The sequence below is a fragment of the Ascaphus truei genome, chromosome 5 (assembly GCF_040206685.1).
Source record: "Ascaphus truei isolate aAscTru1 chromosome 5, aAscTru1.hap1, whole genome shotgun sequence".
Classification (NCBI taxonomy): domain Eukaryota; kingdom Metazoa; phylum Chordata; class Amphibia; order Anura; family Ascaphidae; genus Ascaphus; species Ascaphus truei.
Window position 1 is genome coordinate 17,114,121 of NC_134487.1, and position 14,750 is coordinate 17,128,870.

At 46.9% G+C, this 14,750-nt stretch overlaps 1 protein-coding gene across 1 annotated transcript in view; it reads right to left on the bottom strand.

Moving 5' to 3' along the window:
- Window positions 1–228: 228 nt before the first annotated feature.
- IL15RA (interleukin 15 receptor subunit alpha) overlaps window positions 229–14,750 on the bottom strand; it is a 119,847-nt gene continuing 105,325 nt past the window's right edge. The window contains exon 7 of the mRNA XM_075598913.1: window positions 229–1,211. Coding sequence (XP_075455028.1) covers window positions 1,079–1,211 — 133 coding nt within the window. The 3' untranslated portion in view covers window positions 229–1,078. The remainder of the gene's footprint in view (window positions 1,212–14,750) is intronic.

The following is a 14,750-nucleotide window of genomic DNA, read 5'->3' on the forward strand; positions in this document are numbered from 1 at the left end:
CAACATCATCTATTCATCAGCTGTTAAGACAGCAGAGATTGAGGGGAGGAGCCATGTACCGGCGCACGGGAGGAGGGGCTATATATAGCGAGGTCCGGTTACCTTAGATTACTCTTCGATAAAGTCCCATATGGGCGAAACGCGTCAGAGGATCCTCCTCATGTGGTTTTAACTTTGGCTTGTATGCCGGAATAAAGTTATTTTTACAGCACCTTGCCTCCAGCCTATTCTAACAGCAGTGCTCGTTCTATTACCTCACTATCTACTGCCTTACTTTTGGGACCGAGGCACGTGATGGGGTAGGGGTCGTCCAGCTAATCCCAGTGAGAGAAGCGCAGCAGATAACGGACTGGAAGTGTGAGTACATACTCCTACACATTTTTTGAGGATATAGGAGGTTAATATTAGCCCACCCACAGAGGGACCTCCGGGTGGAGTATTAAACTCACCGGATCGGTTAGATGGCTTTCTCCCCTCATTGAATGGACTGTGGTTGCCTTATTGTTTCTCTCTTCGTGGATTTGAGAATTGCTGGTGTTATTTCTAAGGAGGATGGTTACCCTGCCCTACATGATATTGTTATACGCCTATATATGGTAGCACTGGAGGTATATGGAGCACCCAATTAAGGGAGTTTCCCTTATCCACTTTGTCTCACATTTTAATCTGCTCTGTAACTGTTACATATGCCTATAATACACATCTTCTCTAACTGTGCATGCAATGTATTGTATGTAATGTATACCCTGTTCATTTATGTAACTGCATTTGTCACCATGTATTATTTGTCATATTAACTATGTCCAGGACATACTTGAAAACGAGAGGTACCTCTCACTGTATTACTTCCTGGGAAAACATTTTATAAATAAATAAATAAATCCTTCTGAGCCCAACATTTTGTTAGTTAGGACATCTTCTTTGCTTTCCTATCCAGAACATTTTCTGCTGAAGAATATGATGCTGCCGGTAACAGATGATAAAACGTGGACTTGCACAGCAGTATTGGGATCCCGGAAGTTACAAATTAAGCAACATTTTGCTCACACTGCCCTTCATCTGCTTGGGTGCTAGTGCGTTATAAAATGTTTGTGCTTTCATCTGCAATCTCTTGCACGTCATACGATGGAGAGTTGTCCTGGTTCATGTTAAAGTGCTCCTGCAGCTCTTGGCTAGTTTGGCCATCCATGGGAGGTGTAGAATGCCGATTCCTGCAGCCAGAAGAAAATACATATCAAACAAATACATTGGGCATAAGCAGAACGCTGCAGCTCGTCATCGCGGCACCCGTGCGTCAGTAAGTAACAGATACATTTAAAAGCAGGGGCGCAATGCCGCACAATGCTGGAGTCCATAGAGAAATGTATTCGCTTTATAAAAAAAAAGGTGGTGATGCTACTTTATACATCGTTGGTAAGATGTTAACTTGGAGTACTACTGTAGTTCTCCATCCAAACCTCCAGAAAGAGCAAAGTAGACGGCTTGCATCGTAAAACTAAAGGAAAGACTACCTGTTCTTCTTTTTTGTACCATAGCCTATGCCCAAAAACATAGATATCATAGATACAGCGTATTTACTATTCATCGAGTATCGGAACGTGCTATTGCACTAGCACTGGCGTTAACTCCCATTCAAGCCAGTGGGATTCACGGGAAGGGTTCACAGTGTAGTGTAGGACCTGCATTAATTTTGGTTATACCTTGACGTGGTATGCAGGCTTATGACGCTATGGCCAAAGGGTTAAACTAAATAACCAAGTACATATTATTATTATTGAAGTATTTAAACTTTATACTTATTACTTCATATGTTTTGTCAATTGGATATAGCATTGGGCACCACTGTCATTTATTGTGTATATATATATATATATATATATATATATATATATATATATATATATATATATAGAAAAAAGAGAGGAGAGAGCGCACGCCCCATAGTATGAAACTGTATATTTAATGATGGGAAGGGGGGGGGGGGAAAAATACACTCACAAGGGTACAAGTGTTAAAAGCATTTCGTGATAATATCACCACCATCCGGTATCAATACTTTGATCAAACGTCCGTCAGTCTCTGGAAGATGAGGGGTCTGTGATCATCTGAGTATTCGGGGTGTGAGAGGTGTATCACCGAAGTCGTGCTGGAATCCCAGAGAAACTCCCTGCTGGATGGCCTCCGTAGTGTTGGGCGCACGAACCGGCCTGTTCTTGCGCACACGTGATGACGTAATGTCCGTACGTTTGCGTGATGACGCTCCCTGACGCGTTTCGTCACTCTCGGGCGACTTTGTCAAAGGGTAGGCACTATATATATATATATACACACACTCCTATATGCAAAAAGTGAAATTTGTTGAGTCAATAAATTTCACTTTTTTTGCATATAGACGTGCCTGTCCCTTTTTTCCTTTTTCTGTATCTTTTTGGACAGTATGCACCCTCCCTTTATTTACCTGTATTTTTTATTTTGTTTTGTGCATGCCCTGTTTCTGATTTATATATACACACATACACATACATATATACATATATACATACACACATATACATATATACACACATTATTTATGTGTGCCTCACTATATGCTGCTCTGCTATTACTGGTGCAATATTCCTAGATTTTGCAAAGGCTTTTTATTGTATTATAGTTATTGTATGTTTTAAAAATGTTTTTCATTGCCCCTTGACTGGTAATGTATTAATCTGTGTCCGTTTAGGGTACAGATTAATACAGTAATAGCCAATGTATTTTTTGGCAAATACTTGTTTCTTTGCCGTGTTATTTTTTCTATTTGTCTTGATTGTTGTTTTCAAATCTTTGTAATTTGGAAAGCTTGTTTTTATTAATTGTTTAGAATGGTTAGCGTTTTAAATTAATGATTTGTTTTGTTGGCTCCTGCTTTGAATTGATGTGTTGGATAGTGGCTTTATTAATTAATTGCTTTATTGGGTCCTGGTTAAAATTAATTAATTGTGAGGCGCATGCGCGATGGTGAGGTGGATGGAAGCATAAGCCTTGAGCTCCGTCCCCCACTGTCAGCGAATATACACAATATCCACGATAAAACATATTAAAACGCCCTGAATTTACTCAGCCAACAAAGGGAACCCGAAGGGATGGCTCCGCAGGGTACGGAAAAAGAATACGGGAGGTCTGAGGAGATATCTCAGCCGTTCCAACACCCGGGGCGCCGAGGCAGAAATGGCGCCGAGTTCAAACAGGGGCTCTGACTCCGATCGGGATGAAGAGTCAACGGAGGGCCCTGAGCAACTGCCGGTACGCCGCTGTGATTTTGATCTTAAAGACCCTACTCCAGGCGGAGGTCCAGGAGCTCCGAAAAGACGTACAAAATGAAGGAGAAAGAACTGCGGCCCTAGAGGACAATATGGCGGCCACAAATACCGTGGTGAAGAAAAAAGATAAGAAAACGTCCCATCTACAAGTGCAAGTAGCAGACCGGCAAGAAGACGCGGAAAATAGGGAGCGCCGCAATAACATCAGGGTGCGGGTTATACCCGAGTCGGTGAAGGATGTACAGGGATTTGTGTCCCGCTGGTTGGCAACGCTACTCCCGGACTTACCGGAACACGAGCTGATGATGGACCCGTGCCACCGAGCCCTACGAAGCCGACCGCTAGCCACAGAACAACCCCGCGACGTGATAGCCCGGCTCCATTACTTCCGCACGAGGGATGCGGTGTTCCAGAAAACCAAGACGGCCGTGGCCTGCCAGTTTGAGGACGCGACCCTGCAGCTCTTCCAGGACCTTTCCCCCAGTGACGCTAGCCAGGAGGAGAAGACTCCAACCGGTAACGAGGGTCCTGAGAGAAAGAGCCATCCGATACAGATGGACATTTCCGTTCGGCCTCCTGGTTATCAAGAACAGGAGGGCCATCATGATCAAAGAGCTGGAAGAGGGAGAGGCCTTTCTCCGCAAGGTGGGAGCAAAGGAGGGAATGGCCGCAAGCCCACCCGGAGAAAAATCCCCAGAGCCGGAGTGGCAGAAAGCGGGAAAACATCGAAAGAACAAGGGGGCGAGTGATCCGGAGGAGGATTAGCTGAGCAATTTCGAGACTGTTATCAATTGTTGTTGGTTGCATGTTGCTGCACGTTCCCTGAGGATTCGGGCTATTAAAGAAAGTTGAAAATCCCAAGCTTAGGCTACCCCAGTTTGTCACAGGCCTCCCGAGGAAAGAAATAAAAATCAGCTCGCAGAGATCCGGAGGGACACTGTAAGGTGCTAACCATACTCTAAAAAAGACTAATATACACAACACTTAAATTCACACTTACGGTCTAGCTGGGATGGATGCAGATGCACTTCAGGAAATTGAGGGTGCTGGAACGCAGACCGGCAAGATGGCGACGATGGAGGGCAGAGGCACCATGGCGTGAGACGCAGGAGGAGGTAGATCCAGTGGCGGGAAGAACAGGCGGGAAAGCGACCATCTTCGCGGACATCCGGCCTCCGAATGGCGCCAATCGGATGTGCGTCACCGGAAATAGCCAGGCGGCCATCTTGGTAGTGGCAAATCGACGGTCCGATGACATCAGGGGAGGCACCGCACCAGTCTTGTGAGAATCGGCACAGCTATTCAGGGAGCGTGCACCGATGCCTACAGTGGACCGAGACGGAGTCTGCTTCGGGGGAGGAGAACAAGATATGGAGATTGTTATTACGAGGGGTTCGCCTAGAGGTTCGGGAAATAAGAGGTAGTAGGGATAAGAGGAAGAGAAGGAGATTAGCGGGAGAGGAGAAAAGGGGCAGAGGGAGCGGAGGGGGAGAGTAGAAGGAGGTTTGGGTCCATTCCCGCCATCGGCATGAGTCTCCACATGAGCACCAGCGGGCTTAGGCCCGGGTGGCTCATGCAAGTCCCCGCTGGGCCAGCGGACAAGGGCATTGGAAGCCGGAGGAAAAACATCCAGGACTAGGCCCAGGCTGTACGCCCAGGAGGGGCAACTATGGTACCTGACGGGGCTAGCCCCCGGTCAGTCACCAGTTGGTCATTAAAGTTGTTGGTGTGCGTATTCGTCATTGTCTCAATGTTTCCCCTCTGTGTACCCCAGTGTTTCTATCCCATGCAGACGGAGAGTAGGAGGTGGGAGTGGATCAGAGGTCCCCTCGCGCAAAAGCCCTTCATGATCAGGTAGCTCACAGACAAGCAAGGCTCTTGACCTTCACAAATGGGTAAGGCCTTTGTGATATTATCCCATAATGTGAAGGGCTTCAACAGCCCCCAGAAACGTCGGGTAGCCTTAGTGGATTATAAACGATCTAACCCAGACATTATTTTGATACAGGAGACGCATTTCTCCAAGTCCAGCTCCCCTAAATATATTGATAGCAGATACAGGACATGGTTCTCAGCCTCAGCAAGTAAGAAAAAGAGAGGGGTGGCTATTTTCCACCATAACAGAATACCGCTGAATGTTAACTTAGTAAAGAAAGACAAAAATGGTCGGTTCTTAATTGTAGTAGGGGACATTTGTGGCCAAAGTATCACGCTAGCAAATGTTTACGCTCCTAGTGAGCAAACGGAAGTTTTCCTGGACAGATTCTTCTCAATACTAAGCAAGTTGGCTCAGGGCTGTGTAATAGTGGGTGGGGGAAAAGGAGTACACCTTCTACTCACATCCTCACGACAGATACAGCAGGATAGACTACCTCTTTGTGTCCAATAGAATGGTTTCTCAGATCTCCCATACAAGAATCCATGATATTTCATGGTCGGATCATGCACCTGTTGAGCTGCGGTGCACTGACTTCAGGCTGGACAGACCAGGAGCGACCTGGAAACTCAATGAGTTATTTATCAAAATCCCCGAGATTGAACAGAGGGTGGGGGATAGAATCAGGGAATACTTCAATGAAAACGTCGGTAGTGTGACTTCACAGTCCACCCTATGGGAGGCCCATAAGGCGACACTGCGAGGTGAGCTCATAGGGATTGCGAGCAGGCGTAAAAGGGAAAAAGAAAATAAGGTTAAGCACTTACGATCAGAATTGGCCGGCTTTTCCGCCCTACATAAAACTAACAAACAAGCTCAGACCCTGAAGGCTTGATACAAAAACAAAGTTACATTTACTGTTGGCCTCCCGTGCCGAGAAGGAGATGTCCTGGTCCAAGCAGAAATTCTATGAGAAAGCGAACAAGCCAGATACCCTACTTGCCAATAAACTTAGCGATAAAGCTCATAATTAACACATTCAGACAATTCGGACACGGAAGGGTGACCTCACTACTGACCCAAAATAAATTGTGGAAGAATTTAAAAATTATTACGAGACCCACCATCAGTTTAAGTTCTTTCAAATCTAAGGCTGTCACACATTTTAATCTGGTCTGTAACTGTTTCATACGCCCATAATATATATTATCTTTAACTGGGCATGCAAAGTCTTTTATATAATATGTACCCTGCTCATTTATGTAACTGTATTTGTAACCATGTATTATTTGTCTTAACTCTGTGCCCAGGACATACTTGGAAACGAGAGGTAACTCTCAATGTATTACTTCCTGGTAAAATATTTTATAAATACATAAATAAATAAATTTATGATGGGGCGAAGGTCTCCCATAGTGAGACCACTCGGACACAGCTAAAAACATTCCTGAAGGGTCCACAATTGCCTAGATTAAGCAGAGAAGAAAGGGAAGCGCTGCAGGAGGACTTCACAGGGGAGGAGCTGATGAGGTAATGAAGACATTGAAGCCATCCAAAGCCCCAGGCCCGGATGGCTTCTCAAACCTATATTATAAAAAAATTTGGAAATTATTAGCTCCTCATTTACTAAAACTATTTAATTCCTTCTTAGCGGGTGCCCCCATCCCTAGCAAGATGCTTCAGGCGTCCATCTCAGTGATACATAAACCAGGGAAGGACCCAGCAGATTGCAAGAGCTATAGACCTATAAATTCGGATACTAAAATCTTCTCCAAATTGCTGGCTAACCGCCTTAACAAGGTTATGCCAAAGCTGGTCCACCATGATCAGGTGGGGTTCATATGTGGGAGACAGGCGGCCGACAACACTAGATGGATAATAGACTTAATTGATTTGGCACAGAGGAAAAATAGTCCATCTATGGCACTAAGTCTGGATGCCGAGAAAGTGTTTGACCAGATTGATTGGCCCTACCTGAGAGAGACGCTTGTGGAGTTTGGAATAGGGGGGAGAATGCTGGGCGCTATTCTAGCTCTTTATTGGGGGCTGACGGCGAAGGTTAGGCACCAGTGCTTCCCGTCGGAGGAATTCCAGATAAAGAGTGGCACCAGACAGGGATGTCCCCTGTCCCCTCTTCTTTTCGCATTGTGCATTGAGCCCTTGGTGGCGCATATTCGCCTCAGCCCAGACATATCAGGGATACAGATCCAGGAGCAGTCACATAAGGTGGCCCTGTATGCGGATTATGTTATTTTAACACTATCGAAGCCCCTTACCTCTCTGCCGAATGTTTTTAGCCTGTTAGGGGAATTTAATAAGATCTCTGGACTCAAAAACAATCAGACAAAGTCAGAAGCCTTAAACATAAATCTGCCAAAGGTCACAGAAAAGTTAATAGACGTAAATTTCAATTTCAAATGGCAAGCCTCCTCTATTAAATACTTAGGGGTTAACATTACAAAAGACTATAGCGCTCTATACAAGGCTAATTTCCCCAGACTAATAAGGACTCTGAAGGAGGATCTCAGAAGATGGTCGGGCTATGGAATTTCATGGATTGGCAGGATCCAGAGCCTAAAAATGAACCTTCTACCGAGAATACTGTACCTTTTCCAGACCCTCCCGGTACAGGTGGCCAGGGATGACATCCTCCGTCTGCAGTCTTCTATGGTGAAATTTGTATGGGGTAATAAAAAACCACGCATTAAATCTAGCACGCTAATTCGACCAACTATAAGAGGAGGATTGGCGGTACCTTGCTTGTTGTCGTATTTCAGAGCGGCTCAATTAGCCCAAATAATCCAATGGCACCTGCACCCAAGCCTTCGCCGATGGGTTGAATTAGAAAAACAGTGCTGTGCCCCTGTAGAATTACAGGACTTAATTTGGCTGCCAAAACAGATATTTAAGGCCATGGGGACACCGCTCTCTGCACTGGGCAGTTCATTAGCGGTTTGAGAGGTTACCAGATATAGGTGTGCCCTCTCAACGCGGCATACCTTAATGACCCCGTTTTTGGTTAACCCTGATTTCGCTCCGGGTCTGCTGAGCAAGGACCTTGCAATTTGGAAACTAAAGGGCCTCACTAGGCTCTTACATCTGGAGGGTAGGAATTCAATAAAATCCTTTGAGCAAATTAAATCAGAAAAAGAGATGCCAAACTCTGAATTTTTTAGATACCTCCAGATTCGAGCGTTCTACACTAAAATTCCAAAACGCCCCAGGCGAACAAATTTCGAGCAGCTCTGTTCAAGAGGAACAGACTCCAAGGGACTTACTTCTAGGATCTATAGAGAGGTGGTCTGTCCTGCGAAAGACAACGACATCAAACTCAGATATAGGACTAGTTGGGAGAGGGACTTAGGGGAGACATTAGAAGACGAAGACTGGGACACAATAGTACTGGCAGCGGCAAAAAGCTCTATATGCACTACATTAAAGGAGAATGCATATAAGGTCCTGATGCGGTGGTACCTCACCCCGACGAGATTGGCAAAGTTTGTCAAAGGTTACTCCCCATTGTGTTCAAAACAATGCGGAGAGCAGGCAGACTTGTTGCATATTCTGTGGAGTTGCACCAAAGTGGCCCCAATATGGGAAGAAGTTAGAAATTGGCTACAGAGAATTCTCTGACTCACGGTCCCCTTGGACCCCTGGTTGTTCCTGCTTGGCAGACGCACCCGGGGGCTAAGCAGACCGGAGCACAAATTAATTGCACATTTTGCAACAGCCCTGAGGTGCGAAATCGCAGCATTATGGAAGCAACCAGAACTACCCACGATACCGAAAACTAGGAACAGAATCTGGTATGTTTGCCGGATGGAACAGTTGACAAGTCTGGTCAACGACACCGGCGCAAACTTTCTAAAGGTCTGGTCGCCGTGGCTGGCCCAGTCTGATATCCCAGGGGTGAGTGCCGTCAACATTCTGCTTTGCTAGCTCAAAATGCATTCTCCGCTGATGTGCCGGTACAGACTTTGGATAGGAAGAGAACTGGTAGGGCTGACCGGGTCTCGCAACTTTCCGGTAAGGAGTCAAAGATTAAGGACCTGAGGCTGGGGGCTTCATCAAGCTGGTAGGAGCTTTATAAAGGATAAGGAAGTTGGTGCGCTCCGTGCGGCTTCCCCCCCCCCCCCCCATCTGTCGTCTTGTTTGTCAGTTGGTCTCCCCTGTGAGCCAGGTTGGCTCAAGTTCCTGAAAACAGAGGGGGTGTGGTTACCGAATTGTAAGACAGTATGTTGTTAGATTCTTTTATGCCTGTACCATACACCCAATAAAAACCTTTGTGGGCAAAAAAAATTAATTGATTGTTTTGTTGGTTAGTGGTATTTAATTGTTGGCTAGTGGTTGTATTTATTTCATTTGTTGGCTACTGTTTTTATTTATTGAATGATGGTGTTTAGCTGATTTTGTATATGTTTTATTATTGTGTATTTTGGGCATTCATGTATTTGTTTTAGGGTTAACATTGACTGTGATAGTGGCTTATCATGCCCATATTATTTGGGTATGATGTACCACTATCTCAATGAATGGGTACAGGGTGGGTGCTTAGGCCTCCCGGGTGGCAAGCGGGGGACGGGGGTTAACCCCTTAATTACTGTAGTGGTTATTAACTGCTAAAGTGAATAAGGGGTTAGGGGCCATTAGATTGTTTTATTTCATGTATTTCTGGCAACGAAGGACATGGCCTGCAGTATGGTGACGAGGACGCCCTTCATAATGGCAGGGCTAAGTGGAAAGGTTTTTATTTACATTATTATTGCTGAGAGGCTAATGTTTGTTTTAATAATGGGCAAATGAGCTATTATCCATATCTGGATAATACAGTAGTTAGTTTGCACATTACTGTATGTGTTTGTTGGGGGGTCGGGGGAGGTGTATTTATTGAAATGTATGGCACATTAATTTTTTTTACAACAGGATTTGTACCGCAGGTCAGTGGGGACCACCCGAGGACCCCCAGACACTCTCGGGGACCACCTGGGGACCCACCGCACGCCTCTGGTATAATCCTGTTGTTAAAGAAATAAATTATGGTTTTAAGTGGGGGCACAGGGGGTGGGTTGGGTATTGGTGATTATAACATGTTGTTATGTTTATTGGGGGCAGAGGGGGTGAGTGAAGGGCCAAGTACCCACTTCGCTAACCCCCTCTGCCCTCAATAAAGCTGGTATTATGCCTTAACCCCTTCATTGCATTAGCGGCTATCCGCTAAGGTAATGAAGCTGCTTTCATTTATTTTTTATTACTAGTGTAGATGGGCAGGGGGTCTCCGGAGCATAACCTTGTTGATTTGAGGCCCGGGGATCCACTGCTTCCCGAGATACAGGCCCCATTATGGGGTGCCAGTATCTCCTATGCATGTAAATGTCCTGCGTCATATTTTTTCTTCTGTTTCATTGAGCGCTGGTTATTATTTGTTCTATATATACTGTGTATATATATATATATATATATATATATATATATATATATATACATACATATATATATATATATATATATATATATATATATATATACAGAACAAATAATAACAAGCACTCAATGAAACAGAATAAAATATTAAAGTATATAAATCAGCTCAATTTTAAAGGACTAGGAAAAACATAAAATGGAACGGCAGCTCAAATGAGGAATAACTAGTTCCTAAATAACATGAAGAAAAACAAAAAATAAGAGCGCACAATCCTAAAGATAATTAATACCAATTTAATATAATATAAATAATAGGCAAATATTAAGTGACCAAAAAGATAGCAGATAGGACAATACAGAAATAATATATATATATATGAAACACAAAAAAAGCCTGCAACAGGCCATAAATAAGAAGTGCTAAAACCAGTAAAGTGTACAGAATCAACACTACCGGCGGTGCTAGGGATAATAAATATGTGAAAACAGAAACAAAGAGAAAAAAGATCCCAAAATAGCACTCTAGCGTACAAAAGTATCAAAATGTATTAAACACATAAAACATATACAAAGGATCCACAGTGTCCCCAGGACTGTCTAATCTTAGAACACTGATAACAAACTAAGCTACACACTGGAAACAGCAATATAAAGTCAGTACTGGTAAATAGTCAATTAAAGCCATTGTATGACTAAGCTGAATAAACCATGAGAAAGCTGAGTGTGAACAAACAGAAATACCCAATACATTAGTACATATGCAGAACCTGTAGTGTGGAAGCAAAGAATTAGCCTCTAGATCAGGCCTGCACAACTCGTAAAGTGAGAAGCGCCAAACTGCTCCAAGGAAAAAAAATTGGGCCGCACGGGTTAAATCATCATCATCATCATCATCATCATCTCTCCCCCAGCACCTCATCATCATCATCATCATATCTCCCCCAGCACCCCTCATCATCATCCGCATATCTCCCCCAGCACCCTTCATCATCATCCTCATATCTCCCCCAGCACCCTTCATCATCATCCTCATATCTCCCCAGAACCCCTCACTATCAACCTTTGCGATACTCCCCATCTATCTCTCATACCCCCATCTCTCCCCCTCACCCACACACATAATACTCCCCCTCCACATCAAACACACAATACCCCCCTTGCACAGCACACACATCACACACCCCCCTGCACCTCACATCCCTCTCCCCTCTTGCACCTCACATCGCTCTCCCCCCTTGCACCTCACATCGCTCTCCCCCCTTGCACCTCACATCACTCTCCCCCCTTGCACCTCACATCCCTCTCCCCATTGCACCTCACATCACTCCCCCCCCCTTGCACCTCAAATCACCCCCCATGCACCTCAAATCACCCACCCTTGTTTCCTCAAATCACCCCCCATGCACCTCAAATCACCCCCCATACACCTCAAATCCCCCCATGCACCTCAAATCACCTCCCTTGCACCTCCAATGACCCCCCCTGCACCTCAAATCACCCCCCTTGCACCTCAAATCACCCCCCTTGCACCTCAAATCACACTCCCCAGTCACCTTTTCCTTCCCCCCTCCTCTCTCTTACACCCCCCATTTATTTTTCTCCCCTCCCCACACTCAACCTCCCTCCCCAATATACGTGCCCACAGAGTGACACACACACACAGTGACAAACACACAGCCACTTACCTACACACACAGCCCCTCCCCTCCTCATATCTCCCCCTCCTCATATCTCCTCCTCTCATATCTCCTCCTCCTCATATCTCTCCACTCCCCTCCTCATCTCTTCCACTCCCCGCATCTCTCCCTCCTCATCTCTTCCACTCCCTGCATCTCCACCTCATCTCTTCCACTCTCCGCATCTCCCCCTCCTCATCTCTTCCACTCCCCGCATCTCCCCTCCTCCTCTCATCCACTCCCCGCATCTCCCCCTCCTCATCTCATCCATTCCCTGCATCTCCCCCTCCTTATCCTCTTCCACTCCCTGCATCTCCCCCTCATCTCTTCCACTCCCCGCATCTCCCCCTCCTCATCCCTTCCACTCCCCGCATCTCCCCCTCCTCATCTCTTCCACTCCCCGCATCTCCCCCTCATCTCTTCCACTCCCCGCATCTCCCCCTCCTCATCTCTTCCACTTCCCGCATCTACCCCGCCTCATCTCTTCCACTCCCTGCATCTCCCCCTCATGTTTTCCACTCCCCGCATCTCCCCCTCCTCATCCTCTTCCACTCCCCACATCTCCCCCTCCTCATCCTCTTCCAATCCCCGCATATCCCCCTCCTCTGCCCACTCCCCGCATCTCCCCCTCCTCTTCCACTCCCCGCATCTCCCCCTCCTCATCTCTTCCACTCCCCGCATCTCCCCCTCCTCATCTCTTCCACTCCCCGCATCTCCCCCTCCTCACCCCTCCCCTCCTCATACCTCCCCCCCTCCCTCTCCCTTCTCCCCCCTCTCTCCCTTCTCCCCCCCACCCTCTCTCTCCCTTCTCCCCCCTCTCTCTCCCTTCTCCCCCTCTCTCTCCCTTTCTCTCCCCCCTCTCTCTCCCTTCCCTCCCCCCTCTCTCTCCCTTCTCCCCCCTCCTGCCCCTCCTCTCTCCCTTCTCCCCCTTCTGCCTCCTCTCTCCCTTCTGCCTCCTCTCTCTCCCCCTTCTCCCCCCACAGTTTCTCCCCCCACCACACCACTCAGTTTGCCCCCTCCCACAGCAGCCCGTTTGCCCCCTCCAACCAGCAGCCCATTTGCCCCCCCCCCACCACCAGCAGCCCGTTTTCCACCCCCACCCATGCAGCAGCCTGTTTTTCACACCCATCCCCCCCCCACCCCTGCAGCAGCCCGTTTTTCACACTCCCCCCCCCCCCCACCCCTGCAGCAGCCCGTTTTTCTCACCCCCCCCCCCCACCCCTGTAGCAGCCCATTTTTCATCAATGGCATGTTGGCATCATAGCAAAAGCATACATAAGTGGAATCATACAAAGGTTGAAATACACACACAGTGTAGCAGCAGAACTATAGACAAAGGTCAACACACAGCCAAATTGTACTTAGCACTGGGCTCACGGTGCATGCGCATTGCGGCGATCTGATTACTCTGAACAGACTCCCTTCACATGCAGACATACAGCTTCCTGTTTGTCTTTCCTTGGACCAGTGCTAAGTACAATTTGGCTGTGTGTTGACCTCTGTCTATAGCTCTGCTGCTACACTGTGTGTGTATTTCAGCCTGTGTATGATTCCACTTATGTATGCTTTTGCTATGATGCCAACATGCCATTGATTTATGAGTTGTTACACTCAGTACTTTTTGACCGGCCGGTCCTAGTGTTTAGAGGCTAAGGCCTTGCCCCCGCTGCCTACTACAGCGCCCGCTGTGGCGGACACTGCACGGACGAGAGCCCTCCCCTCAATGGCGCCGGGCCCGCTGCGAGGGGGGGGCGCAGCGCTCGGGCGAGAGTTGCTCCTGCTCTCAATAGAATTGAGAGCAGGACTCGCGTTGAGCGATTAGGCACGCCCCCAGCGCGGTTCAGCCAATGGGGGCGACCTGCCGGGTGACGTCATGGCCGCGCCCCCGTCACTCCCCCGCCACGCCCCCCCCGGTCTCTCCTCCTGCAGTGAGCTGCAGACCGGGGAATCGGCTGAACGCGCCGCCAATCTCGCGGGCGTGCGTTACAGCGGCGTTACCGGGGCCTTAGCTTTAATCTTTGCCTCCACACTACAGGTTCTGCAAATGTACTAATTTATTGGGTATTTCTGTTTGTTCACACTCAGCTTTCTCATGGTTTATTCAGCTTAGTCATACAATGGCTTTAATTTACTATTTACTAGTACTGACTTTATATTGCTGTTTCCAGTGCGTAGCTTAGTTTGTTATCAGTGTTCTAACATTAGACAGCCCTGGGGACACTGTGGATCCTTTGTAACTTCATGTAACCTGTTTCAACAGCATGCGGCCTACAATGCTGCTACATTGTCTACAAGTAGTGGGCGAGAATCAAAGCCAAAAAGTGCTCGTGGCGCAAAGTGACAAAAAGTGTACCGTTAAATGTGCAAATAAACCCAGTGATAAATAGCACTGAAATACACAAAATACTGTTGCTCCATATAGTGAAATCCTCAGGTCTGCGGACTCCTAGTTGACCTCATATGAAGACAGGAACACAA